Raw genomic sequence first — 27,560 nt, forward strand, 5'->3', positions numbered from 1 at the left:
TTGGCCAAACTCATCTAACACAAAGACTATTTTATACCAAAGTGTTGGATATCTTATGCAATTTATTGAATACTGTACTGAAAGTGAAAAACAGAATGGTTGTTTGGGTACTTGAAGTATGATTTCTACTGAATGCACATCACTTTTACACCATCGTTTTCCTCTCAATATAAAAACTCCAATTCCAGGTAGACACAAGGAGGGGGCTGAAGATAGACCTGAGTATTAAGAGGCAACCTGCAGAGTAGCTATTGTTGGACACCTAAGAAGCTGGGAGCGGACAATAGGGCTCCTTCATCAGTCCTACTAAGAAGACTGGGAAGCAGGACCTCTATCCCATGTGGGATCATAGGAAAACCCCTTTTCAGAGAGGGTGTTAGTGGGTGGGAAGTGTGATTAATCTTCCACACCAGTTACTATTATTGTTCCTCTTTCTGTAGAAGCTATAACATTCTAGTCTGCAAGCACATACCATCATGCATAGTCACACTATCCCATGTGCACCAGAACAAGTCCATTTCCCAAATGCTGCCTAAAACACATGTTCCCTACCACCTCAACTTCCAACATTGCCTCTCATTCCCTGGGTCTATGTTGCACAATACTCCCCATCTAATACCAACATGCATATGAAGCTATTGCTCTCCCCTGCCACATCCCCACTCCCTCCCTAATCTCCCCTACTCCAGGCACCCCTGTTTCCCTTCTCTAAGGTCTGCTCCTGTTTGGCCCCATCTCCACTTGCTAATTCCCCCTGTGGCCCCTCTATTGAACTGTTGTGTTGTCCATTTCCCTGTGACAAGGGCTCTGGTTACAGAGTTATTGATTGGTTTTCATGCAGACAGATGGGCCCTTCCTGGGCTCCCATCGAAATCCCTGGCTGTATGGGCTGATTGTTGCCTCTCAGGGTGTAGGATTGCACTGGAGACCACCCTCCATGCAGCCTCCTTTGCCCAGGCCATGAACGGTAATAAATGGAGGCAGCCTGAGCGATAATAAAAGCAATTGAGTAGGTTACCTGTGCAGACACAAGATTTATGCCGCTTCATATTTGATGTGATTGTTTTATTGAGTTCTCAGAACAGTTGGGACACTATTTATTTATTTATTTTGGGTTTTCCCTCTCCTCTCTTTTCTTCTTTGCATCACCTTGTGAAATGCACCTGGAGCTGTTGTCAGGCCCAATGCCTCCTGTCTGCCTCTTCTCAAGAGCCTCCAGCTGAGGTAGGAAGGCAGGGCGACCAGCCATTGCTATCACCAGAAACCCCTTTTGTAGCTTGAACACCCACAGAACCAGCCAACGGGGAGACAGTCAGACCAACAGGACTGAGGGCCAGGAAGCCCAGGCTAAAACAACTACAAAAACAAAAAGAGGCTTTTCAGGAGGACAACTCTAGCTCATTTTAGGGAATGAGAATTTCAACCATCACGCCTGTTTCAAATGTTATTCTGATGATGGGCAACCTCACAGTAGGGGACTGTCTCCAGGAAAAGACAGGTAAGCAAGGCTTCTGCGACAGAAACTGGTGCATTGGTCTGCTATTTGTGGGCCAAATCTGCTAGGTTCAGGCCACAGAAGGCGAGTTCCCTGTCCTTGTTTCTCCCATTCTTGTGTGGATAGAAGTCTTTTTCTTAACTCTCCAACTTGTCCTGTCTGTTTGCCACGAGACCAACAGCCCTAACCACCAAACAGCTGCAAAGGTATGGAGATGCGGCGGGCAGTACTGCCCTCTGGCCCAGCTTCATGCCAAGCCAGGTCCAAGAGTTGAATAGGCAATGTTCTGGAACCTGAGTTTCAGAGAGGGAGAAACAGACTCTAGCCCTGAACATATCTTCAACATTCCCTGGGCTAGGATGAATGGCTCCCAGATTATTTGGAAAGGTCTCTGAAGGAACAATTGGTAGACCATTGTCACCCCACTGCCTGACCCAAGGGGAACAATGACCTGAGAATGACAGAAGAGGGACACCCAAATGACACAGGATGGAATTCCTTAACACAGCCCTAGGTTGCCATTGTTAGAATGAATGTGCTCACCTAGAGCCTAACAGGCTAAGAGAGAGTGTGGATAGTGGGAGATCCGTGAGAAAATGATTCTGGCAGGGTCCACTCCAAAGATCTAGGGGCACAGAGTGTCCTGACTCCAAAGAGTGTTAGGCAAGCTAAAAAAGTTAGAAGGTGACACCCTTATTGTCGGCTTTTCCCAAAAGAGCACCCTCAGGGGATCGTCAGTAACCCTAGACTCTGTTTGGGGTCTGTGCCTGTTCTTTCAAAGGAGCTGTATTCTCTGCCCAGAGTAACAGCCAAACCAGAAGACTGGCATATAATCAGGAAAATCCCTCCTGCTTAGACAACTGCTCAGCGATGTAACTAGGTGACTTTTTCCTTTTTCAGTAGCATGGATCTCCCTCCACCTCTCCCCTCTACAGGCCATTTCCCACACCAGGTTTCAATCTAAAGTCCCCTGTTTATAAACACCCGCCCTTTACAGCAGCGGTGTACAAACCAAAGAACTGGCAACTCCATGTTCAGCCATCAGTAACCCAATATTTAGAAAGATTCAGATAAATTCCACGTGCTAAGGAGCCCAGTCAAGCCTTGGGATTTTTGACGGTGGTCTGTGGGAGTGGGGAGGCATTCCTGACCCAGTCCTCTGGTACAGAGAGGCATTTCTGAGGATTTGCTAGGGGAAAATACAGGCTGGATGGCCACGCCTTTATCGCAACAGGATCAGAGAATGCCAAAACCATTTTTAAAGAGTGAAAAAGCAATTTAGTTTATAACCATAACAGCATATTTCAAGTGCGGCGACAGCATCTGTTTTGGGGAGGAGAAGTTGAAAAACCTTTGGCTCAGGTGGGTGAGCATGTGTGGACTTCTTTTCTTGCCAATCACCAGCTCATGCACAACCTTACTCATAACTGTTATAAAGCACCCAACACAAGTGGGCAGGTCACAACCAACAAAGCTCTAAACTCAAGAACCACCCATTCCCCGGTGCACCATACTTTCTGCACACAGGAAAATCTCCAAGCTCTTCCTACAGTGAGTGAGAATTCTCAGAACTGATAAAAGGCAAAGTTTCTGATATAACCAGCAGAAACATCCTGTTTTTATCAGGTTTTTGGGTGAAACAACACATCTCAGATAAACCTTCCCTCTTCAGAGCAAAGCACCTACAGGGATGAAGATGACAGCATGGTTCCCGAGGTGGATTTCTCCAGCCCCAACTCAGCAGCACACTGGGAAATCCCCAGAATTCTTTCCAAAATATGAACCATGAGAGGATTCGGGTCTAGAGCAAAATTGAGAATAGTTTGCCTGCTCCTTATAGACAAAGCCAGCCGTGAAGCCTAACTGCGGACCCAGGGTGGGCTGCCCATGTGGTTAGTGGCTTACCTGTTCCTCTCCTCCTACTCCCTCTCCATCTCCAGCAACACCTGCCCACAGATGGCTATTTCTCCACACCCAAAGGAAGCCTGTGTGCCCCTCAGGTGACAGGGCTCTGTGCTGGGTGGGTTCTACAGCTGTCACAGCTGTCAAGCTGAGGCTACTCTTTCCCTACCCTCATCTCACTGGTGGCTCACTTGTCTACTTTGTCCTAATTCTGGTGGGTGCACCTCAAGACCTCTGGAGCTTGATCCTGGGGTCACCTGGCCCTTGCTCTCCATGGCTTTTCAGGATGGAAGCATTTCCAAACTTATGCCTAAGCCAGCTTCCAAAATCATCTCAGCCAATGAGGAGTGCATGTTGTCGGGGGCAGTGGCAGGGGGTGTTGGACAGGGTCACCACACCTGACTTGTTGTGCCACTCCTCTGCCCCATTCAAGAGAAACAAATTACCTAAATCCTACATGACTCGGGTTTCTCCAAGGGCTTGCAAATTCTATTACTGACAACAAGCATTTCTCTTAAATGTTCTGCAGAAGACTACTACCCAGTCCCAGCAACACTGCACACAGCAGGACCACTCTTGGCCCTTGGCTGTTCTTCTCTTGAGATCTCAGTTCCAACTCACTCCCAGGACCAGCAGTCAGCCAAGAGACTGAGTCTCTACATGGCTCATAAAACATTGCTTTGTCCCCTTCCCCTCCCGAAGTGCCACTCTTGCCTCAGTCCAAAGCTACCCCAGCCTCCTCTCCTGGATTTTAAAGCAAAGGGCTTATTCCTCTCCCAAACCACCCAGCGTCTTTCTCCAGCTCCTTTGGAAGGTATCTGAATGTCAAATTGCTACGCTTTCAATACCTGGCTGAGCCAGGCCCAGGGAGCTGGAGGGTTTTTGGAGGGTGTATAATTAGCTGATCAGTATTATGTTACCCTGTTCATATCTGAATAACCATTTTAATACAGATGGCACACACTGGGATAATTTCTGGGGTCGCCTCGCAGTACATTACAGCATGAGTGTGGCAGAGGGAATCTTCTTTAGCCAAGGTACATTCTACCAGCTAATTTTACCTGCTGTTTTCAGGATGATTTGGGATAATTCCATATCATTTGCAAAATATTTTTAAAATCCTTGATATGTGATGCCAATTTCAGAATAAGGCACCATCAGAGTTATTAGTTGTCCTGATAATGAGCTTATGAAGAATGCAAAAAATAACAAAGTTATGAAATGCTTAGCCCTCTTTTCATTTTGGGGTGTCTTAATATGGGGGGCCAAGGCTGTCTGGGACTTCCTTCTGACTGGTGTGTGACTTGTGCAGGGACTCTGTGAACAACTGTCTGTTTGTACAGTTCTGCGATCTTGAAACCAGCCCAATGCTGCTTGTATGTTCTGTAGCTACCACAGATAGGCATATTGGCACACTGGCTAGTGTGGACTTGAATGGAGTGTGCACATGTGTTCTCCCCGAGAGCATGCTGGAGGGGTTTGGAGACCAGGAGACCTAAATATCCTATACATCAAGCTGACTCAGCCCTGTGGTGTCCTCATGTGTGTGAGCCTGTCATCAGTGCAAAGACAGTCTGGAGACAGGCACCATAGGTGGTTGAGGGTACCACCCAAGGTTCAGTCTTAGAGTCTGGAGTTCTCCCTCCCTGCTTGGCACCCCCTTCTTGTCCAGCTCCTCTACTCCCTGCCAGTTGCTGGCTGGTGGTTGGCATTTGTTCTGCAAGCCCGGATCCCAGTGCTTATAGGCCGGAAATTTGTGTGGAGCTGGCTAGCAAGACCAGGCTCCTGGGAGGTGAGCTTTGTGGGAACTGGCAGGGAGGGTGGAGGAACCAGGACAAGCGGCTGCCCCTGGGGAAGGAGCAGCCTTTAGAAAGGGCAGTCTGTTTGGCGGGATGAATAGACACTGGTCATTTTAAAGGCTCTGGCTGCAGGCTGTGATTGTCTCTAGATCCCAAGGCTGGATGCTTGTAATCTTGGAGTCTTAATTACCACAAACACTTGGATTCATTTCCAGGACGCCTGCGGGAGAAGCCTGGCAGGGAATACCCAGCCCTGAACTGCAGACAGCCCTGTCTGTCTGTCTATCTCTCTGCCTCACAGGTCCCCTTTCCCTGACGGAAGGATTTCGGGCTGGCAGCAGGGAGAAAGGGCAGAGGCTGGACAAAGAGCACAGACTGGGTGTGGGACACCCCTGCAGGCAGGAGCCAGGAACTGGAGTCCAGCCCTGAAAACCCGGGTGCCTTGCTCACCTGTTGATGGAAGAGACGCTGGGCACTGTGTCATTGTCACAGATGCCCTCGGCCAGGAGCCGGTCTCGGATCTCCCAGGCGAACATAGTCGGGTTCTGTCGTTTGTATTCAGCAATCTTGTCCACCACTTTGGGCGTCGCCACTTTGGGCTTGGAGCCACCGATCACACCTGGCTTGATGCTGCCGGTCTCGTAGTACCTGCGCCGGGAAAGCCGGCGGGGTCAGCCAGAAGTGGACGGTGGCGGGTCAGCGGGCTGTGGGTTCCAGAGCTGCTGAGCCACTCTCCCGCCCGCCGAGGCAGCGGAGTGGAGGGAAAAGGCCCAGTGTGACTGAGCTGACTTCCTGAGGGTGCTTAGCTAGGACGAGGAGTGCCGCGGAGTAGGAGGACAAGGGGTACCATCCCTCCGGAGAGACGGCCACACCAGGGGCTGGGTGCGCACCAGCACGAATAGGCACCCGTGGGCGTGGAAGCCCAGCCTTTCATTTGGGAAGAGCAAAAGGAACAGCGCTGCAAGGTCTCCGGAAGGCCAGGGCTGAGGCACCACCTCGAGCCCTTCCCTACTGGGCACAGAGCATCTATGGGAACCAGGACCCTCCTTCTGCCTCCCAAATGCTGCTTTTTCTCCTCTCGGGGACCCATTTTCATCCCCACCCCATTCCTCTAATGTCCCGCACCCAACGTCTGCCTTAACTCCATTAAGAAAGTCATCCTTCCCTTTCTGAAGCCGGAAACCAGGGACCTTCTCACCAGGGACCAAGGGCAGGGCAGGCACTGGGTGACACTGCTCCACCCTCGCTCCTGGGTCTTCGGCCACCATCTGAATACTCTCTCCAAAAGGAGCACCTCTCCAGACCCCTTTGGGGATCTCCCTCTCCGGCTTGACGGGCTGGACTTTTGGCTAAGTCCTCCAGCCGGAGGCCCACGGCTGGCCGGGGAAGTAGGCAAGGCGTCTCACGGGACAGCTGCGAAGCCCTCACCTGCCCAGGATTTTGCTGACACAGCCGTGGCTGACCCGCAGCTGCCGGGAGATGTCACAGGGCCGCACACCCTGGTGGGCCAGCTCCACGATGCGCTGCCTCACCACGTCGGGTAGGGGCCGGCCGTTCACAAACACCCCCCCGAGCTGGTTCACACCCCCGTGCCCTGCTGGGGAGAGACAAGAAAAAAACACAACACCCCACACACAGCAGGGACCAGCCATTAGTCAGGGTCCGCGGCCCGGGACGGGCGAAGGAAGCAGGCAGGGCGGAAGGGCATGTTCCCGAACTTCAGAAGAAAGGTGGTGGACCCCCACGACCACGCGGAGGAGTGGGGACTGGAACCCGCCCGGCCCTAGAGACGCGGAAGCGCGGACGCTGGGCGGAAAACTGGGGGGCTGGGCAAGAGGGCGACTCAGGCCGTGCGACGATGCAAGGTAGAAAGCGAAGGGGGGACTGGAGAGAAACCAGATGACAGAAAAGAGGGGAGAGGGGAGAAAATGCCAAAGGGGAATTCATGCCAGCGGAAAGCGTAAGAAAGACAGGAGAGGAAGGGCCAGGCAGAGGACTGGACTAGTGCGAAGCAGCATCCCGCCTGCGCCGCAGGCAACCAGGGAGCTGTCCGCACGTGCGAGGCTTGGAGGCGGACGATTTGGGGGCGTCGGGGCTCGGCTGACTGTTCATCCGAGCTCCAAGCACAGACAGGGGATAAGTGCCTGACACACACACACACACCTTTGCTCTCTGCCTCTTCCCTAAAAAGTATTAAATTGTAATCGGAATTTTTCTACCTCTTTTCCTGTGTTGTTTGTTTTTGGTGGGAATTTTTTCTAATGTTATTTATCTGTAGGGGGACCGTATCTCTCTTTCACCTCCTTAGTATCTAAAGTGGAGCAAGGAAGGCGGATGAGGCAGGCACCCGGGGTCTGCTGCGCTCAGTGACAGGGAGGCGGCCGACAGCGGCTCCAGGCAGCAGGCAGAGAATGCCGGCTGCTTGGGCTCGCTTGCCTGCCGTACCGCGCAGAGCTTGGTTGGGGCCCACCGTCTCGCCCAGGTAGCACGGCATAGGCCGCGCCGGCGGGTTAATAACTATCGGGGCGCCCTGTATAGCCGGTCCAAACCCGACTCGCGTCCCTTTGACCCCTCAGACCTCGGCAGCCTCCCAGGAAACCGAGCGGCTCGGGCTTTGCTCTCCGGGCAAAGAGAAGGGCACGGGGTTTCCAACCCGCTTCCAGCGCGGGCTCCCGATCTCGTAGCCGAGGTGGCCACTGGGTACTAGGCCTGAGGGTGCTTCCTTGTGCCCCATTCTCCCTGGCCTACAGCAGTCTAGAAATCCTGCACCCAGAGCGATCAACCCGCAGCTGCAGTTACTGAGCAATCCAAGCGCAAAGACTTCTAGAGGCCGAGTCGGGTCGGCCCAGGCTGGCAACCTGCAGCCCCTGCTCCGCTAGCCTCACGCGAGTTTCGGAGAAAGCGGGGACATCTGTGCCCCCCTCATTTCCCTCCCGTCCCTTTCTCAGGTGGGGGGTACCTAGAGCAAGCTCGGGTGAAACCCTGGGGAAAGGCCTCTGATTGGGCTGCTGGGAGAGACTGGCACCTCTTCTTTTACCCCCGTGCCCACCCCGTTAATCTCCCTATCTCTAGCCCCACTCCTCACGCCTCCCCTCCCTCCAAACCCCGACCATCAATAATTTAGGCCCCGGGAGAACTCGCGTTACCGGTATGAAAAGGCGGCAGCTGCGGGCAGATTAAAGATGAATAATTCAGCCTCCCCGGGCTCAGGGCCCGGCCCCTCAGCCCCAATCTAAGGGGTGGGGATGGGAAGGGGACACGGGAGTCCAGGGCTGGGGGACTGCCGCGAGCCGGCGCTGAGTCGGGCCTGGAATGCGCCACTGCCGCCGGCACCGACTCTGGCCGCGGTGTCTCACCAGCCAGTCCACCGGCCGGCGGGCCCGCGCTGCGGCTCTCTCCCTCCGACCACCTTCTGCTTGGCCGGTGCAGAAACCCTTGGGTTTCAAAGTGGCTCCCCGCGGGCAGCCAGGACTCGGCGGATCCCCGGCGGAATCCGCAAAAAAGGAGAACGAGAGCTGTGGCAGCGGGCCGAGAGGCAGGCCGGCTGGGCGAAGACTGCGTGTGGACCCGGTTCCACTCCTCCCGAAAAGGACCGAGGCTTTCCGGCCGGCTCTCCGAGACCCGCAGCGGCCTGATGCCCTCGGCGCGGCTTTCCTGCGCTTGGAAATTACTTAGGAAAATATATTTTATCCCAGGAGTATTTTTAAACGGCCCCCGCCCCCCCAACGCTAAATATATGCTTAGCGAAAAACACAGCTCTCCCTCCTTGGCTCTCTTGTCCTAAACACAGGTCCAAGCCAGGTCTAAAGTTTCCTTGTGAAAAGTTACAAATTATCCTTAATTATTAATCTGCAGATAGGGAGGAGTTTCTATTTAGAATTTTATCTTTCAAAAAAAAAAAAAAAGGCCTGCAAAAAAAAAAATCTCAGAATAGTTTTTCAAGCTACAGACATGGTATAAATTAAATTCAAATTTTATTAAAATAATTCCCTCTTTTCTTTATTTTTTTCTCCCCTTCTCCCTTTTCTTCTGTAACATCATTTCAACTTTCTTTCTTTAATTTCCTTTCCCGTGTTTGGATTTCTCTTTTTCTTTCTCCTCAGCTTTGGCATTTGCTTTCCTTTTGTTCTTTCCCCCTCATTTTTTGCTCTTTGCTGACCCCCTGGCCAGGTTGCTGGCTGCACGATCCTCAATGGGGAGTCGGAAGTCTAGGCAAGGAGCCTCCAGAGCTGAGAGCAGAGCTGCACTTTGCCGGGGGCCCACCTGGAAGGCTGCTCTGCTGGCTCTCTCCCTGACTTCGATTTCCTTTTGGAATCCCTCTTTGTTTTTAGAGCATCCCCCAAGCAGAGGCAGGGAAAGATAACCATTCTATCTTGACAACCTGGGATTCCCAATGTGAAGGGAAGGAGAAGGCAAGGGAAGAGGGGTGGGAAAGAAAGGAAAAGGAAGAAAATATTTCCAATCAGCCCACAAGAAGCTTCCGCTGGGCTGGAAGGGCCTGGAGATGCTGAGAGATGAGGGTCAGAAGGGGGCACCCCACCCCCACACTCTTCTGCCCAATTGTCCTGACACTGAGGCTGAACACTATTGGAGTCTCCTGGACCCCACGACTCTTAAGTTTGAGAAAGGTAAAGATGTGGGGAGACAGGAGAGGGAGGCAAACAGAGGAAGAGAGGAAGAGATAAAAGAGAAAACAACAAAACAACACCTTGAAAACTGCCTGCTAATTTGTCCTCCAGCCCAGGGGAAGAGGCTGACTGGGGAAAGGGTGGCTGGAACCAGGGCTCCGAAGCCCTGGAACCATGACCTAAGAAGGAGCGGATGGAAAGAGCAAAGACAGGTGATAGGCACCAGGGAAGGTAGGAAGGCAGGCAGAGAGGTAAGTATGGGTGACAGAAGGCAGGAGAGAAGCTGGAGGCATTAGAAACACCGGGCGAGGGAAAGAGAAAGAACGAAAGGAGGGACTAGGAGAAGCCAGGGAGGCCTCCAAGATGGGACCTGAGCGCGAGGGGCCGGGGCCACGCCGAGACTGGACGGGGTTGGTACGCAGAGCCCCAAGCCGGGACAGGAGCCGGGCGCCGGTACTCACGGTGCATCGCGGAGAAGGGGTCTGCTTTGCAGTGCATATCCATGGGGAGGCAGAGGAGTGGGAGCAGCGCGGCCGCCGCCGCCGTGTCGCCTCGCAAACTCAACTTCAGGACTTGAGGAGAAAAGGGAGGGACGGTGGGGGAGGGAGGGTGAGTGAACGCCCGGCTGCTGCGGGGCGCGCGGGGGCGGGGGGCGCAGCACTGCGCTCCCCGCGGGGGCTCCTCCGGGCTGGCCGGAGCTTGCAACCGCAGTAGTCGCAACTTGTCACCGTCGGGGCTCGGGGCTGGGCGGTCAGTAGAGTGGCCCCGGGGCGGTGGGCCGGGCCGGGGGGCACTGGGGGCGCATGGCTCGTGCGGCAGCTGCAGCCAGGGCTGAAGCCCGGAGGGGGAGGCGACTCGCTCAGCTCCCCTGGAACCTGATCATCTGAGAGGCGGTGGTCGGAGAGCGCGCGGGGCGGGGGCGGCCAGAGGGCGCCGGGAGGGGAGCCGGGCCTCTCCAAGTGCCGGCGAGTTGGCGAAGTTGGCAGAGAAGTAGCAATCCCGGGGATGTCCGAGCGGGCGCCTGCGGTAGGGGAGAGCGCGGGCCGGGCCCCCGCCCCCGGAAAAGGCAGGCGCACGCCGCCGCCGCCGAAGGGCCAGGAGGGAGGGAGGGAGCCGAGTGGCGCTGGCAGCGCTGGGCTGGCCCCAGGTGGGTTGCGGCTGCGAGAAGACTCGGCCGGAGACTGGAGCCTCCGCTGCCGGTGTGTGTCTCTCTAAAAGCTGCAAAGCCCCCTCCAGACCCCCTCCCCCTCCCCGCGCTGGGAGATGGATGACTTGTCAGACAAAGGCAATAGATTCCACCACTCTGTGATTCGCCAGCGCCGGAGCCCGGAGCTTCGGCGAGGAGGGCCCCGCGCCTGTCACTCCGGTGCCGGCAAAGGGGAGGGTAGGGGAGGGGGAAATGGGAGGGAGAGAGGGAGCAGCCGGCGAAGGAGGAGGGAGGGAGGGGAGCGGGCCGGGGGAGAGGGAATGGGAGCCCGGGATTAAAACTACACTGAGAAACGAAACTCGCCGATAAGATAAACGTTAGATAAGGATAAAGAGCGGCCAGTCTAATGAATATTCAGGTAACGACAGAGGGCCTTGGAGCGCGCTGCGCTCTGAAGCCGGGCTCTCAGTTCTAACTCGCCCAGCCCTGCCATCCACCAGCCAGTGCCCGCCTGGGCCGCGCGGCCCCAGGCCCAGTGCGCATCCCTAGCCCCAATCCCACCACCCTCGGCTCTGAGTTCCCTTCCGTTCCTTCCCGGCTCTTCCTCTCTTTATGGTCCTTCCCTTTGGCCTTTCCCTCCGGAGGTACCTTCCCACACACGCACCCCCACTTCTCATTCCACGGAAAAGTGTCCAGCAGTTTGTCTTGTCCCCTCCCGTTCCATGCGACTGCACGCAGGGCCTCTCCAGTCCTCTTGCCCACCGGGTCTGGGCAGTCCAGAACGCTTGGTTCAGAATCTAGCTGAAGACCTCCAGCGAGTACCCACCTGCCTCGGTGGGACTCAGCGGATGGTGGGAGAGCCGGGGGACTTGGTTTCTGAACCCTCGGGTGACTGGGGACGGGGGCAAGGGAGGGATACAGTGCGAAGCGGCAGGTCGCTGGCGGCAGAGGATGCGGGAGACGAGGCTGTCTCTCCCCGGCTGGGGAGAAGAGGAGGCTGCGGACGCGGCTGAGCGCCGCCCGCTGCTAGCTCGGCGGATCCCGGGCGAGCGCAGGAGGCGCAACGCACGGGGCCGGCCCCACTCCTGCCGGAGCCTCCGCAGCTCTCTCCAGCACTCGCTCCCTTGCTCGCTGGGATTCGCACCAGGCAGGAGAAGCCCTTTGTCTCCTAACTGGTTAAGTACAGAATATCCGAGAGATCTTTATGAAATATTTTCCCTCGTCTCATAAATCATCTTGGCACTTCAGCTGATGTTTTAACTCTCTCTCCCTCCTTCGCTCCCTCCCCCCGCTTCCCTGGGTCTGCGAAAGGGCGGCTCGGCGAAGCCTGCGCAGCGCTCTTGCAGCCGGGATCCGAGGTTCCTCCAGCTCCTGTCTGCAGCTCCGGGCGCCCCGCAGAAGCGCGGCGGACTCACGCTCCCCTCCCTCTGGCCGGAGCCTGGGCGGCAGATAGGATGGGGAGAGATGCACCTGCCTGACTCAGCCCGACTCAGCCTGACTACTATTACTGGGCGTCTTGTACCGGGTTTTCGGGATGCCCTTATTCCTCAGGAGGAGTTCAGAACAAGCTCAGCGGGACGGGGTTCTGAACCTCACTCCTGTGGGGCCTGGGTCCGCTGGGATCCTGGCATTTGCCTTCCCTCCTGTATCCTCCAGAGCCCAATAAGCTTATTTCCACCTGCGGGGTAGTCTGGGAGGAAAACACTCCTCCCCGGCTGCCCCTCCCAGCCCCCACCCCACTTCCCTGGGGTGGCTAGGCAGGTTGGTTCCCTTGGGCTAGAGGTTGAAGGCGCAGGGCCCAGCCCCTAAGGTCAGTCTCTTCCTCTAGAGGCCTGCAGATGGCGCTCCCGGGTTTGCTTTGGCCTCACAACCCCACTAACACGCACTAACTTCGCGGAGGGAGCGAAGAAGGAAAACAGTTCGGGCAGCCGAAAGGGAACAGCTACCAGGCCAGAGTGCAAGGGATCTCAGGTGGTGTTAGCTAGCACAGCCTTGGATTTCCCCTCTGGGAAGTAATTAACCCAGAACTGGGGGGAAAGGAACATTGAGAAAGGGTTCTTACTTACAGGAGCTCAGAACTAAAGTAACCTTTGCCCCAGGTCCCTCCAAGTTGGTCATTCAGGAATTTGTCTCAGGGCATCTCAACTGTTGGAGGAACAAAGCTGTGAGTAGAAGCCCCCTTCCACACAGAGACAGATTTTTCTAGAACCAGCTAGGCATGTGCCTATGTTACAAGTACCATGAAATGTGGGTGCCCACAACAAGCATGTTCACATGTTGGGTGAGAAGGATTTTCCATTTTGTAGAGAAGGGGACTTAAAGCACCAAGTGTGCTGGAAGTTGTCCTCACACACCTGTCCTTCACATGCACCCTCTGAGGAGTGAAGATACTTCCGAAAGTCCCACTCCCAGGTAGTCCCTGAGAGTACCCCCTGCTCCTCGGATCCTCTCCCCAGCACTGCACTAGCTGGACACTCACTCTGCCGCCAAGCCGGATCTTGGCCGCTTCCTCCTTAGCTCCAGCCCATTCCTGGGTCTAGAGAGTAATGCTCCCTAGTGATTAGGAACCCCTTTTCTCCAAAGCTCTGCCTTCTCCTAGGGCTCCAGGATGAAGGGCTGGCCTTCATCCAGTCACTGGCCGCTCCTCTGACTCCCTCTTTTCTGTTCTCTTTCTTCTTTAGAGTCTAGTAGAGGGGTGGGGGGAAGGAAGAAAGGAAAAAAGGGAAGAAAGAAGAGGAAAGGGGAAAAGAAAGAAAACAACCCAACCCCAAACACTACCCGGGCTTCGACCTGTCAGGGTTGGTTGCTTTTCCCGTCCGCCTCTAAATGAACCTTTTCTCTCTGGTGTTTTCAAAGCGGTCCTTCCACCCCCCAACCTAGGGGCATTTACACTTCAAACAAGGCGCCCGCCTCCCTGCGGAAATTTAAAGGCAAATAAACTTTTGGGGAGTTGCTCTGATACCCATCTCGGGATTTGCTTCATTAGCCGCCTCTGTGCATCTGATCTGCCCAATAAATCTTCCTTGTGGATCTCGGCTCCTTTGCCTTCTCGGCTCTCTTCCCTGCCAGGCTTGCCCAGGCGCCTGGCGGCCCCCACCCTTGCCTCCGCCCTCCAGGCCGAGCTACTGCTGGCCTGGCTGTCTGGCCGGGCCCCGCCTGCTCTGCCTGGGTGTAGGTGTCGGGATGGCGGATAGGCACCCCGCACCTCGAGTGTACCAACGCACCGGCGCCCCAAGCCAAGCCAAGCGCGACTCCCGGGCTCTCAAATGCGTTTCTGGGCATGTTGTGCAAAAGTGAAGTGCCAGTGTAGACCCAGTCCGCTGCCCCGCTGCCACCCACACATGCTCCCTTCCAGAAACCCTTTCTCCCATTTTCCGGTTTCCAGTTCCCTGGCCCCAGCGTTTTCTGCCCAGGCGAGAAAAGGCAGAAGTGTGGTTGCCTCCCCTCCTCCTGCAGGGCCCTGACCCAGGGCCCAGGCGCCCGGCCTCCAGCAGCTTGGGAAGGCGGCTGGGCCTTGGTGAGACAGGTGGGGGCTGCAGGAGCATCCCAGCCTCGCCCCTCCCCCGAGGCCAGGAACTGCCTTCTTCCTTCCACTGTCGGGGGAGCGGCTAGGGGAGCTAGGGCCAGGCTCTGAGGAAGGGGATTAGAAATTCCGAAATTAAATGCATCTCCCCAGGAAATGCTCCCCACAGCGCGGACCAAATTAAACGCATTAAAGTTCAGAGGGGAAAAAGCTGTTTAGAACCAAGGGGGGAAAACTAGTCCGAAGGGAAGAGAAGCAGAAAGGAAGGAGGGGAGAGAGGGAGAGCAGAGCTGCAGCTCCGCAGCTGAGCTTCATTTCTGGATTATTCCCACTTTTGGAAGTCACCACCAAAAAGAAAAATAAAAGTTATTCTGACAACCGAACTCCAGAGCCTGCCATCGAGGCTCACTCGCCCTCTGGGTCCCGGCGCACCCCAGGGCGCATACCCTCGGCTGTCAGATCCCAGGCAGCCGAAACTTACATCCCAGCCCCTTCCGCAGAGGGGCATGACCGGCTCCTGCCCGGCCTTTCCCCCTCCTCCTCCCCATTCTCTCCCCGCCCTTCCCCCTGCCTGGCCCTCTGGTCACGTTGGAGGATGGTTTTTTTTTTTTTGGAAGAGCTTCTGGTACAATATGGAGCACCATGGGCTGCAATTTCACACTCCACAGCACATTCCCCCTTAAGCTACTTTCTTTTTTTTTTTTCATCTAAGACCCCCTAATTTCTGCTTCCTCGCTCCCTCCCTCCCTCCTGCTCTCACTCTTCTTTTCCTGCTTTTGTTCCCAATATTTGGGCTCCCTGCGTGAAGCCCGGGGGGCCTGACTCCCAGCTGGCCCCGCCCGCTCGGTCTGTTGGTCCTGTGGAGTCTAGGCGCACGTGCTGGGCCTTTATCCTCCAGGGCTCCTCCCCCTTTAATCTAGCTTCCCCTCACAAGAGGTCTTTGCGACCTGCCCAGCCCTTCACAGGCCCTTTGAGGAGCAACAACAATGCAAGCCACTTGGCCACCAAAGCTGCCTCTTAGTGGCACGGGCCAGCCAGGTGGCTGCCGCCCATGGGCCACTCTACTAGGGAACTGAAAAAACAGTGAATCTGGGAGAAACCCAGCCAGCAGGTCTAGAAAGTAAGAATGAAAGTCCTGTCCAACAGAGAACAAGCTAAAGGGGCTGGAAACCCAATGAGGCCCTGGTACTCCTGGCTCAGACCTGGACACAGCCTGTATCCCCTCCCTAGATACCCATGGACCTCTGCACAGCTAAAGGGTCCACTTACCCCACAGCCTACAGGAAAAAGCAACAGCCACTACATACACAGTCCCTTTGCTTCTCTGAGCCTCAGTTTTCTCACGTGTAAAATGGGGATAATTACGCCTGTCTTGTCTACTCCATGGAGCTAATCAATAGGCATTTTGCAACCCAGACATTTCTATAGTAGATTATGGAGTAAATGCCCAGCTTTCTGAACTCTTACCCTTCCACAAAGAGGTAAAGGAGGGATCTGAGTGCTTAGGCAGGGCAGGAGGTGGCATTTTCCACCCAACTTCAATCCTATAAAGGTTACTGGGGATTCCTCCCCGCGCCGCCTTCTTGTTTTATTTTGTTTGTTTCCCTTTCCACTGGCTATGCCACACCTGTCCAGGTTTATCCTTCTTCCCTCTGTCTATCCCTCCTGCCACTCCTCCATTCCCATTTCCTGCACCCCCCTCCCAACTGCACCAGCGCAGCTGCTAGAGGATCGGTTAAATTCCTCACTGACCACCCCCCAACCACCGCCACCAACAGCCGGGTTAATTGTGGCCTCAGGCGCGGTCCTCTTCAGCCAGTCCGCCAAAACTGTCGGGAGGAGCCGGCCCATTGGCGGAGACCTAGGGAAGGAAATCCCGTCCGGTCCGGTTCCAAACAAAGAAAGTTGGTCCTCCCAGGGTCTGCAGTTAATCAGTCAAAGCCAGAGCGGACAGGAGACGGTGGGGAGAGGCCTGGCTGGGAGGAGGCTTGAAGGAGGGAGAGACAGAAGGGGAAGAAAGAGGACCTAAGAGAGTTGCCGAGGGAACTGAGAAGCCACCACCTGTCTCTGGGAGGCCTGAAGAGGCTGGTTTGTGCGAAGCCGAAGTCCCCACCTGGCCAGCTGTCCCCTCCCCTCCTCCCCTAGGCAAGGCGAGAGAGTCGGAGGGAGGCTGAGTGTCGCTGGCGAAGTAATGATTAACTCTCTTAGCAGCCGGGCCCGGAGCCCGCGGCCTCATCGGGCTGTGGTCGAGGGAGACGGTGCAGGCAGACCCAGGACATCCCCGGCGTTACCGCCACCGTCATCGCCGCCGCGACCGAGGGACCTGCGGAGGGTGGGGGCACGCGACAGCCAGGGGCAGCCGAAAGGGAACGCAGCGCAGGGCCAGGGGAGCACACTCCAGAGGTCGGGAGACCAGAGGGAGCGAAAAAGCCACAGCCGAGATACAGGGAAAGGAAGGGCCCCCGCGGGTGAGCGCGCGCGACCCGGCCGAGCTGGGGAGAGTTGGAGAGGGGCGGGAGGACCCGGGCTGAGTTTCCCGGGAGTTGCGAGCCGGCACCAAATCTACCGTCTGGGATCCATCCGCGGCGCGCCCGCCTTCCCTGCCTCCTCTCCCAGCAGCTGTGTGGATGTTAGGAGCAGGCGGAGAGCAGGCCACAGCCGGGAGCTGGTAAGGCAGGGGGACCCGCCAGAGAGACCGGGAGGCCCAAAGGGCAGGGCCGCCGAGGCAGTGACAGGCTGCGAGGTGGCTGGAGACAAAGGACCCGAACGCAGGGGAGAGGGGACCAGGGGCGAGAGCGGCTGACTGAGACAGGGAGAGACCCGAGGAAAGTGGCGTCGTGGGACCCGCCTGGGTTTGTCCACTCCTGCCACCTCCGCCCACGTCCAGCCTGGAGCCGGGACGTCCCGGGGGTTCCTGGCCCGCCGGTCTTGGGGCCTCGGGTAGGGGCTAGGGCTGTTGCTGGGAGCTGCGGTGGCTATGGGGGTCGTGTGTGTGTGTGTGTGTGTGTGTGTGTGTGTGTGCGCGCGCGCGCGCGACGGCTTAGGCCCGCGGGGAAAGGGGGAAGGAGGGCCCTCGCTGTAGGGTGAGACCCCTGCCCCAGGCGACTCCAGCCTCTGCCCTCCAAGGCCCAGAGCCATCCGTTTCCCGAACTTGAAACAAAAGGGCTGAACCGAATCCCTCAGGAGCCAGGACAGGGTCTCTTTCTGGAAAAAAAAATGCTTTGGTTTGAGACTTTAAGGGTCACCTGCATCCAGAATTATTTCTTAACTTTCTGTAACTGTTCCTAAAAAAGAAAAGCTGCAAAGTAAATCTTGGAAAGAAAAAAAACTCAGGTCCCAGGAGTTCACTCCGCTATGTCTAGACCGGCTGGGAGGTCTAGACCCGCGGATAATGAATACATTGAAGAAAATGATGGAGGCAGGAAGCCCCTTTCAATTTCTGAATCAACTAAGGAGAATTTCTGATGTGTCTCTTTGGGGGCTGAGCGTCTGGATGAGGGGATCGTGGGAGTGTGCCTGAGTGTTCTGAGGGTGTGTAAAAAGTGCGAGGGGGTGGCGAAGGATGTTTAGGCAGATAGCTATGTTCCAGGCGGGGCTGAGGTGGGAGCTGGGGACCCATATCCAGCACCTCCCCCTCCCCCTTTGCCCTCAGCAGAGGCTGCTCCGAAGCCAAGGCCTCCGCAGCCTCTTCCAGCGGGGCCGCCAATCAATCCTGCAGGTCAACACAGCAATTAATAACGGGGTGAGGAGGCCTGGCAAAAGAGGGCGGGGAGGCATCAGGCTGTGTCTCCCCCAGGCTGTGAGGACCTGACGCCCGAATGGGGAGAGGGAGGAGAAGTCTCCCAAGGTAGAAAGAAACCTGGGAACTCAGTACAGGCCAGGGAGGGAGCTCAGGGCCCCAGAAGGCAAAGGCAGGGGACTAGCGTCAGGGAGCCAGAGATCTGGCTGGGACAGGGCAGCACAGAAAAAGGGAGGGCATAGAATAAATGGCTTATTTTTGTAAGTTCTGGGGGTATAGGCAGCGATAGCTGAAGGCCACAATTGCCCTAGTTGCTGATTCAGTCCCCTTCCTCCTTCCCTCGCCCTTTCCTGATGGTTTTCGCTGCTCCGAAACAGGCTCAGCGAGACTAAGTAAAACCCGCATCCTTCGCAAACCCGGCTGCGGCAGTTGCGCCAGGGCGTCTGGCAGGCACGTTCGGTCACGCGCGTCTGTCATTGTCATTTTCAACTAGCCGGATGAGGTCCAAAAGGGCTCAGGGCCGTCTAGGGGAGGCAGGGCCTCCAGGGAGTTGTGCCCCGGCCAAACGTGGCTAACGAAGAGACGAGGAAGGAGGCGGTGAAAAGAGAAAGAGGCAAAGAGAGAAGGCGGCTGGGAGGGCGTAAGACTCCGCAGCTCTACTCGGTGGGGCCGCCTCGAAGTGCGGTTTCCTTTTCCCAAACACAGCTCTGTCCCTGCCCAGCTCCGCAGCTCCTCCCCACCTTTCCCGGAGCTGCTGCTGCCTGGAACACGAGCCATGCACCGGCAAAGGCGGGAAAGGAGGGAAGGGAAAGGGAGTGCGGTGCGGAACCCGACCGCTGGCCGCTCTGCCACTCGCGCCGGGGGAGCGTCTGCCCTAACCCGTCAGGCACAAGTAGGCGCAGGCGTCCCTGGGTAAGTGGAGAGTGCCCTGGTCTCTTCTGGAGTATCCTGAGCGCCTGGAAATTTGGAATAAGGACCCTGACAAGCACTCAAGGATGCCCCCCCATCACACTGCCTTCTGTTTCCCGAGGTCCTGGGGAGGGGGCCTAGATGCCTTGCTGGGAGACTTGCTGGGACTGAGAACCTGGTTCACAAACCTCAGGCCTGCAATGCAGGCAGAGCGCCTGCCCAGAGGGAAAATGGAAAAGTGGGAGTCTCAGGAGCTTGAGCAAATGGGACAGGGAAGGAAGGAGGGCTGGGGACAGGAGGCATCAAGGGGCAAAATAGATTCAGAAAGAGTTTGGGAGAGAGAAGCCCTGTGCAGAGAGGAAGAAAGGGGAGAGAGTTTCTCAGGAAGGCCCAGACGTTAGGTCTGTCCTTGGACTGAATATTTATACGGTCGAGGGGGTGCACAGATGGGCTCTCAATTGAATTCCATCTTCAACACCATCAGAGATTGATTTTGTACTCGCTTTTAATTTTGTCATAATTAATTAGATCATTACAACTGTTTGCTATTGATCTCCCTACTTAAACTTCTGGTGCACAGGGTGTGCCCAGAGCCCTAAAAGCTCAGGTGGCCACGGTTGACACTCCAGGGGCTCAGATTTCCCAGTGGGGACAAGGCCCTAGGAGGGGAATTGGGTACAGCCCAGGGATTGGGTCAAGAAGCTAGATCAAGGGTAGGGCTGGGGGTGGGACCTGGGTTATCAGCTGAAACAACTGGAATCTGAACTGGGGGAGGGGGGAGCAAGGAATGAAATTTGGGAAAGTTTAGGAGTGAGGCAAAAAAAAAAGGCCTCAAATTAGGCCTTGACCTCTGTGGAATTATTTGGAAAATCTGGAAACCTGATCCAACCCTCTCCCTCCCCCAAGTCCAAAACTAAACTTGGGTGCCTGACTTCCCACCGCTGTACACCACCAAGGCACCTAAAGGGCAGTTCAGAGCTGAGTTGGCAGCCCTGGGGGACAGGAGAAGGAAGAAAGGAAAAGAGAGCAGCACTCTACTCTCTTAGCCCTTTGGGTAAACATTTTCAGATTCCTCTCCCCACTGGGTCCCCTGGGGCCTGCCACCTCTCCCCATGCCGCCCTGGATTTGTGGGGGGCAGCGGGCAGAGCCTTATCCCTACACAGGTTAGGCTCATCTACATTAGTGTTCACAATCGAATACACAAGACCCTACACACAGGTATACACAGTGTTTCCCCACCCACTGGCATAGGCCCAGCTCACACTCCCTTCTTAGTGGAAGCTAAGGCCTTCCCAATGCTCCCAACTTGGAGGAAGTTGTGCAAAATATCTGTACGCCCAAAGTAGAACGAGAAAGTACTAAACACACAACAGAAAGGAAAAAGCAAAGTTCTGCAAAGAGCCCAGGCGAAGTTGTAGAACTCACGTTTTCTGAGTGGAAAGTTTTTAGAAGGTTTAGAGGATACCGGGAGGGACGGCCCAGGAGGCCCCAGAGTCCGCAGAGCCTCAGTTCCCAGCCTTCACAGTAGCCCGCTGGGTACTGAGCACAGGGATGAAAGAGGAGAGGAGCCTGCCCCGGCCCTGACCGCCCCCATCCATCTCCCCGCGTCCTCGCCCGAGGCGCGGACGGGTCTCTCCCGCTCTTACCTGCCGGACCCTCGCGCTCTTCCATGCTCGGCTCCCCGCCGCCGCCGCCGCCGCGTCCTGGGCCTGGGTCTGGCTGTCCCGCTTCTCCGCGGCCGGACAACGCGTCTCGCCTTCGCCGCCGCCGCCCGGAGATCTGGGCGCAGCCACCCAAGACCAAGCGGCTCAGATAACCCGAGCCGCCCGCCGCCTAGGCTGTGTGCTCCGCCGGCGCCGGCTCTCTCACTCCCGGCCGCGCCGAGGCTCCGCCACCCCGAGGAGCCCCGGGTTCTCCGCCCCGCGCACACGCGCGCACACGCACCGAGGCCCCAGCCAGCCGCAGGCAAGCAGCTACCCTCGCTGCCTGAGGCGCCCACGGACCGCAGCCCAGACTAGATACCGGCACACCCTCTCACCCCACCCCCTCTTCACTGTCACACGCCCCCCTCCAGTCCCACAGCCTGGCTCTCGCGTACTCCCCAACTTTGTGCGGTTCCCCTTCCCCACCACACTCAGCTCTCGCCTCATCCCACTTTCTGGAACGTGAGGCTCCACAGCCTGCCACACAACCCCGAGTCCCAGCCTCCCTTTCCAGGATCTCCACAGACGTGCCCTAACTTTCTCAGGCCACACGGTGGTTCCGGAGGGCCCTGTCCCCACTATGTTCAGTGTGGAAGTGCTCGCTAAATCCCTCATAGGTTCTCCTGCTCCAGGAACTTTTTTATTTTTAAACTCTAAATAAAAGAAAAAAGTTCTGGCTTCCTTGCCTTTAAAGAGATGGCGAGGGCCGGGGGAAAGGAAGGAGGAACTCACCCCTTCCAAGCTCCTGCCACACTCACAGGGACACCCGCTTGAGCCATGCCTGTCCACAGCATTCTGGTCCCAAATCTCTTATATCCTCAGACTCACACCCTCCTCTCCCAGCACACTGACACTTCCAACCCTGATGAAAGGCCCACCTTAGCTTTGCCCCACATCACTCCCTCTCAACCTGGAATTGACACCTCTCACATCTTAGCCCCAAGCTCTCCCTAAAACTCTCACACCCCCTTTGCTCACCTGTACCCTCTTGTACTCCTACTTCTGATACACACACACCTCCTGAGGACCACAGCTCCCACTCCTGCTTGCCCCAGGGTTCCCCTTCTTCATTTGCTCCACTTAATACCCCTATCCACTTACCGTGGGCCTCCCACTTCACACAGCCTGGCTCACACTTACGGGGAAACACTGAGAGACTATCAAGGAAAGTGCTGGGCAAGCCTCCGTGGGCAGGCAGAGGCTGGGGCTGGCCCCATCTTGAGCATACCCCACCAGGCCCCAGGCAGGAAGGCACCAAGGCAAGCCAGGCAGCAGGTTCACCAGGCCCACTGGGCCAACTTTCCTTAGGAATTGGAAAGGGGATCCCACCACTTCAGCTGAACTTCCTCTAGAAAGGTTGTATAACTAGGGACGGGAAGCCGGAAGGGCACAAGAGCCCAGAGGCAAATGGTTCTGTGACTTATATCATGGTTCTGTGACTTAAAATTTAAATATCTTCCTACAGACATATGATTTTTTTACCCTTTCAGGCAAATTATGGCCAAATTATCATCTTACTAATATCTGTGATTTAAAATATGAGACCATGGTGTTGTTTTTTTTTCTGTCTATTTTTCATCAAACAGTGATTTTCCAACCCAAGCCCACAAATACTTAGAAGCGAAAAAAAATTTTTTTTTCACTTTGTTATCCACAGAGCAACATTTCCAAGGACAGGGATGGAGAGCAATATGTATACATGAGACCCTAGTTACATACACAAAAATCTCACACCGTCATCGTGTGGTCCCTCCATTGCATACATGTGAGATGATCACACATGTAACTAACCTTTTGCTGTCACCTACTCAGAACCACACCCACTCACACACAGGGACTGTGGCCTGCTGAGTCTCAGCTTCACTGCACAGCTCTTTGTGCCCTTTTGTGGCCTTTTCTCTGAAATAGTGATGATAATCCTTGCCCTTCTAGCAGGTTTCTCGTGAGACAGTATGTGTGCAAGTGATTTGTAAATTGTGAAGTATGACCACACATACTTCCGGTGCTTTTGCTTCTATTCTATCAGAGACTTGAACTGAGGCCCAATGTACCAGACCCATACATAGGGAAGCACCCACTGGGAGCCAGTGTTTTGAACTGGGAACACACAACACACGTACTCAGTGTCCCCTGCCTGCTCCTGAGCCAGTTGGTCACAGTTACCTGGGCACAGGGCCCAGAGTTGGGGCAGTGCCAAGGCCGGGGCCTAGGATCAGGGGAAGGGAGCTGAGGCCATTGTGCAAAGTCGCCTGTTGCGTACCAGAGGGGCCATGAAGAGGAAGGTGACTTCTTACCTCTGGCTCTGATACTCTTCCTCCGGAAGCCTGCAAAGTGATGTCAGTCAAAGGGCCCAGCCCTGTACCTCAGACTCCCTCCAGCCTCCTCCCTCAGGCTCAGCCTCTCTTTGTCTCCTGGCCCTCACCCCTGTCCTGCACTGTCTCTTGGGCCCTCTTGCTCATTGCCCGCCCCATTGATTGAAAGTCTCTCTCGGGTTCTCCAAGGAGTCCCAGGAAAAATGATCCGCCAGCCTATTGATTCTTCATTAGAATTACATTTTCACGTGTGCTAAATTGGTTTTAAAAGCTTTTTCTGTTGTTATTGTCTTGTCAGACCCTGAGGTCCAGGGCAAACCAAGTTTAAATGTTGTAGCTTCTTAGGAGAAAAAATAATCACTGGGGCTGGGTCTGTGATTACTGGCTTCTCTGCCTTATTGTTGTCATGATGACAATTGTGATTTGGTTTAAGTATCTTTAGGAAAAGGGCCCTGCAGGAGGCTGCTCAGGTCAGGCTGGGGCTAGCTGGTGAGAGAGCTGAAGCCCCTGAAGGAGAGGTGTCAGGGCAGTTTTTCTTTTCCTGAAAATTAAATTTAGCACTTGAGCCTGTATTAATTGCTTCTGGGACAAGATGAAAAGCAAAAGTTTTCAAAAAATCATTTTTTATTTCCTCACTCCTGTTCCAGATCAAATACAGGATAAATAACAAACAGGACCCTCACTTCTTCTAGTTCCCTCCCTTCTCCCCTAAATAGCTGGGGAGAAGGGAGGAGCATCAGTCTCCACCAAGGTGCTAGGGAGAGGTTGCAGCCTCCCGCTTTGTAGCAGGGCAGAGGCCTAGTCACAAGGACTGGTCATCATTATGCTTTGCACTGGCTAGGGAGGAATGAATCCGAATGGTGGGGAACAAGGGGGAAGAGAGAGGCAGAAACTCCAATAGAGGGAGGAAGAGAGGAGAACCAGAGAGGGAAGGGTTCAGGGCCCAGACTGGCAGAGGGAGAGAAACACTACCAGAGACAGAGGCAGAGAAGTACAGGGCAGAGGAGGAGGACAGAAATGGATGGGAGGAAAGGAGGAAAAAGGGAGAGAGGGAGACAGAAATAAGGAAAGAAGGGAACAAGAGAGACTGAGAAGAGGAAATGTACAGAGGAAGGAAATGAGAAGGAAAAACAAGAGAGAAAGGGAAGAAAGAGACTAAGGCAGGAAGAGGAGCAAGCCCCAGGGAGCTCTCAGCCCCTCCAGCCTGTCCTGCCTCCAGCAACCCCCCTACCCCAACTGCTTCTGGCCTGGCAACCCGCAGGCAATGCTTAGGAGTGGGTACCAGGCGGCAGCAGAGCCCAGGCAGGAGAGCCGAATGTCTTCGTGATGTGTTTATCCCCTAATCAGTTCATTAGTTATAAACAACATGACATTAGAAGTTAGGAGGCAGTTGATATTAATTTTTATTTAACTAGTTGATGTTTAATCCGTCACGCCAGGCTGGGTAGCAGCGAGAAAGATCTTCCTGACACAAAACCAGTTAGAACTTCATAAGGCGCAATCAGTGTCCGCGCCTTGAAACAAACAAGAGAGACAGAGAGACAGGGAGAGACAGAGAGACAGTGGCAGCCCTGCCAGAGATGGAGCCAGAGATGGAGTCAGAGACGGAGACAGGTGGAGGGCTGGGAGAGAGCTAACCCAGGGCGAGAACTGGGGGAAAATAAACTAGAAAGGCAGAGAGCTCAGACAGCTGGCAAGGGGCTGACAGCCCTGAACCTGGGCTCCAAGCCCAGGACAGCCCCGACTTAATAGGAACCAGGAGACCAACGCCCTGGGAAAGTCCGGCCAGGGCAGTGGCGGGGTGGTTGGCCAGGGACCTGCCAAGCCTGGCCGCTGCAACTACTAGCTCCTTCCGGCAAGGAATGTGTTTAGTGTCCGTCGGTCTGGTGGGGTGGCAAGGGTCTAATGTCACAGCGAGGCGGGCCCTGACTTTCCGAAACTCCTCTCCCAGGTCTGGAGGCCAAGAACCTCTTCCCTCCCTGCTCCAGGAGGAGCCGGCCCAGGCAAGAGAGGAAAGGAGAAAAGGGCGTGAAGTTTGCACCCAGCAGTTCAAGTTTCACAAAGTTTGTTGCGGTCACAGAGAGGGGTGTGTGTGTGTGTGCACGTGTAAGCTCGGCAGTGGCAAGGAGGGAGGAAGTAAGAGACGGCGTGGGGATTCTGCAGGCAGGGGAGGGCATTTCCCTGGGTTTGCCTAAGCCTTCAGGAGCGTCCCTGCATGCGGGCTCCTCGGGTGGCGGCCCTGGTTGCAAGTCTAAGGTCCCCTTGGCTTGCCCGGATTAATCTCCCCCTCTCAACCCCGCCCCCGAGCAGGAGCGCTCGGCTTTTTCCACCTTCATTCTGGGCACCGGCGGGCACTGGCTTTGTCACGGCTTCCTGAGCAGGCACGGGAGCGGGGGCGGGCTGTAGTTTTCCGCCGTCGCGAAGGACACTGTTTGGGGCGACAGAGGCATCTTCGCCCGCGCGTAGACTCAAGCCGAACATCTCACCGTTTGCATGTTAATCTGAGTCCACCGAGAAAAGGAAATCGCTGGAATTCCGAAGAAAATTGCCTCTCGCCGGCGGTTAATAGTTAACTCAGACAGGAAAGTTCCCAGGGAAAGGCGAAAGCCAGGGCGAGAGGTGCAGGGGAGGTGCCCCGGGAGGGCCTCGGCCATCCCCGGTCTCTCCCTCCCCGGCCGCGCTCGGCCCCGCGCGCCTCCCCTTCCCGGGCGGCGCATCCCCCACCCTGTAATTAGTATCGTTTAGTTCACAAAACCTTTCCTGGGAGAAATCTGTTCCCTCGTTCCGGGGCTCAGTTCAGCACCTGATTCCGCCGGGTGAGGCGAATAAATCACTGCGGCGGCGGGGGAGCCGGACCCAAGCCCGCCAGACGGTGGCCGCCAGGAGAACGAAAAAGTGAGAAAGAGGCGGCAGAGCCAGGAAAAATGATGCAGGGAGACGGCGCAACCCTAGCCCAGGAAGAGTGAGGGGCCCGGGAAAGGGAAAGCCAGAGAAAGAGAGGGACCCAAAGGCAGAGAAGGGGCCAAAATGGAAGAGGGAGATACAGAGACAGGAGACAGCCAGAAGGAGAGTGACAAGGAAAAGCGAACGAAAAGAAAGGGAAAATGAAGGAGGGAAATAAGTTAAAGAAACAAGAGCGAAGAGGGAGATTAAGAAGGAAGGGACAGGCGAATAAAGAAAATAAAACCAGAAGAGCGAAAGCTTTTGTTTATCTACAAAACTCCCTTGCAGGGCGCGCTTCCCCGACCGCGCCCTGCGGCGGGGAGGGCCAGGGCTCTCGCGCTGAGGCCGCAGACCCAGGAGGCCCGGGCGGGGCGCTCAGCCTGTGCGCTTGGGGCGCTAGGCGGGGTCCCGCGCGGACCTGGACTCCAAGTTGAACTTCCGGGCTCGGGACGCGCCGAAGCATCTGCCCCTGGAAGGAGTGGTGTTTGGGTGTGGGGTGTCATCCTGGGTCCATGTCGGGGAAGGGGATGGGTAGATAAAAGGTTCACGGCTCGTTCTTGGCGCCTGGGACTTTCAGCCCTGTTGCGAAGGGAGGTGGGAAGGCGGGAACCCGGGCTGGGCAGGCTGTGGCCGCTAAGCATAGAACCCCAACGTCCCCGCAGCTCGGACTTCTCATTCTTCAGCCGGCCCTGGGAGAACTCCCTTCTTGCGGATCTCGTGTCCAGGCTGGCGCGCCGGGCCACAGATGCAAGGAAAAAGTAACGCAGCCAGAACCGCCACCTGGCGCCAGCGGAGGGCGCATTTCCTGAGCTGCCTTCCCACTGCGACCCAGAGACGCGGATCAGATTCTGCCCGCTCCCAGGGTCTGCTCTGGCATCAGTGTCCCCAGGCCAGAGGGTAGGGAGGAAGAAAGAAGACGAGAAAGAAGCGGGGGCAGGAGTGGGGTGGGGAGGAAAAGGGATGGGAGAAGCGAGGGGGGGAGGGGGCGGTGCGGAAGAGAAGCAGATTGCAGTGAAAAGTGGAAATGCAGACCAGATGAAAAGGAGGGCTTAAGGATGCTAGGGAACTTTCCCTCTTCGGTTTGACTAGGTCTCCGGGTAGACGGAGGTGGGAGCGCCCAGTTTCCTGGCCTCACCATTTTGAGCCCCTGTGCTTTGGCGCCTCCAGGACGTCGGGCTGAAGACTGAGACCCCAGCAGGACCGCTGGAGGCTCCTGTGTGAGGAAGACCGGGGTCACAGAGTGGAAGACTTCCCTGCCCACTAGGCAGCCCCTGGGATGACAAACGCCCTGAAATTTTCCAGCCTTTTGAGACTTCTGGGTCGACCTGGTCCAACCCACTCTGCTCCTCCTCTCTCCTCCTGTCCCCTCCTCTGGCACTGGCTGATGGGTCAGCTGCAGAGCTGGACTAGAGGAGTGGAAAAACAAACAAAACAAAACAAAACAGAAAAAAACGTCCAG

General features: G+C 55.9%; 2 protein-coding genes across 8 annotated transcripts in view; both read right to left on the reverse strand.

Annotated features, from left to right (window-relative positions):
* Positions 1-8,252, reverse strand: part of PAX2 (paired box 2) — an 81,607-nt gene extending 73,355 nt beyond the window's left edge. For all 7 annotated transcript variants that reach the window (XM_021943591.2, XM_021943592.2, XM_003904143.5 and 4 more), the window contains exons 1-2: positions 6,625-8,252; positions 5,647-5,844 (exon numbers count right to left, since the gene is read on the reverse strand). In XM_021943591.2, coding sequence (XP_021799283.1) covers positions 5,647-5,844; positions 6,625-6,848 — 422 coding nt within the window. In that variant the 5' untranslated portion in view covers positions 6,849-8,252. The remainder of the gene's footprint in view (positions 1-5,646; positions 5,845-6,624) is intronic.
* Positions 8,253-9,287: 1,035 nt separating this feature from the next.
* LOC116269421 lies at positions 9,288-21,131 on the reverse strand. Its single transcript, XM_031652129.1, has 3 exons — positions 20,790-21,131; positions 10,286-10,396; positions 9,288-9,577 (listed from the first exon to the last, which is right to left on the reverse strand). The coding sequence occupies exons 1-3, from the start codon at positions 20,812-20,814 to the stop codon at positions 9,405-9,407; spliced, it is 309 nt and encodes a 102-aa protein (XP_031507989.1). The 5' UTR covers positions 20,815-21,131; the 3' UTR covers positions 9,288-9,404.
* Positions 21,132-27,560: the final 6,429 nt, after the last annotated feature.

This window comes from Papio anubis, chromosome 11 (assembly GCF_008728515.1).
Source record: "Papio anubis isolate 15944 chromosome 11, Panubis1.0, whole genome shotgun sequence".
In the NCBI taxonomy this organism is placed as follows: Eukaryota; Metazoa; Chordata; class Mammalia; order Primates; family Cercopithecidae; genus Papio; species Papio anubis.

Excerpts from the sequence above, each read along its gene's own strand:
- LOC116269421 (XM_031652129.1), bottom strand. The coding sequence starts at position 20,814 with ATGGAAGAGCGCGAGGGTCCGGCAG. Across the intron at positions 10,397-20,789 it reads AGAGCGCGAGGGTCCGGCAG|TCCTGAAGTTGAGTTTGCGA; the intron begins GTAAGAGCGGGA and ends TTTCTCCTCAAG. Across the intron at positions 9,578-10,285 it reads CCCCTTCTCCGCGATGCACC|GTTGTCAAGATAGAATGGTT; the intron begins GTGAGTACCGGC and ends TGGGAATCCCAG.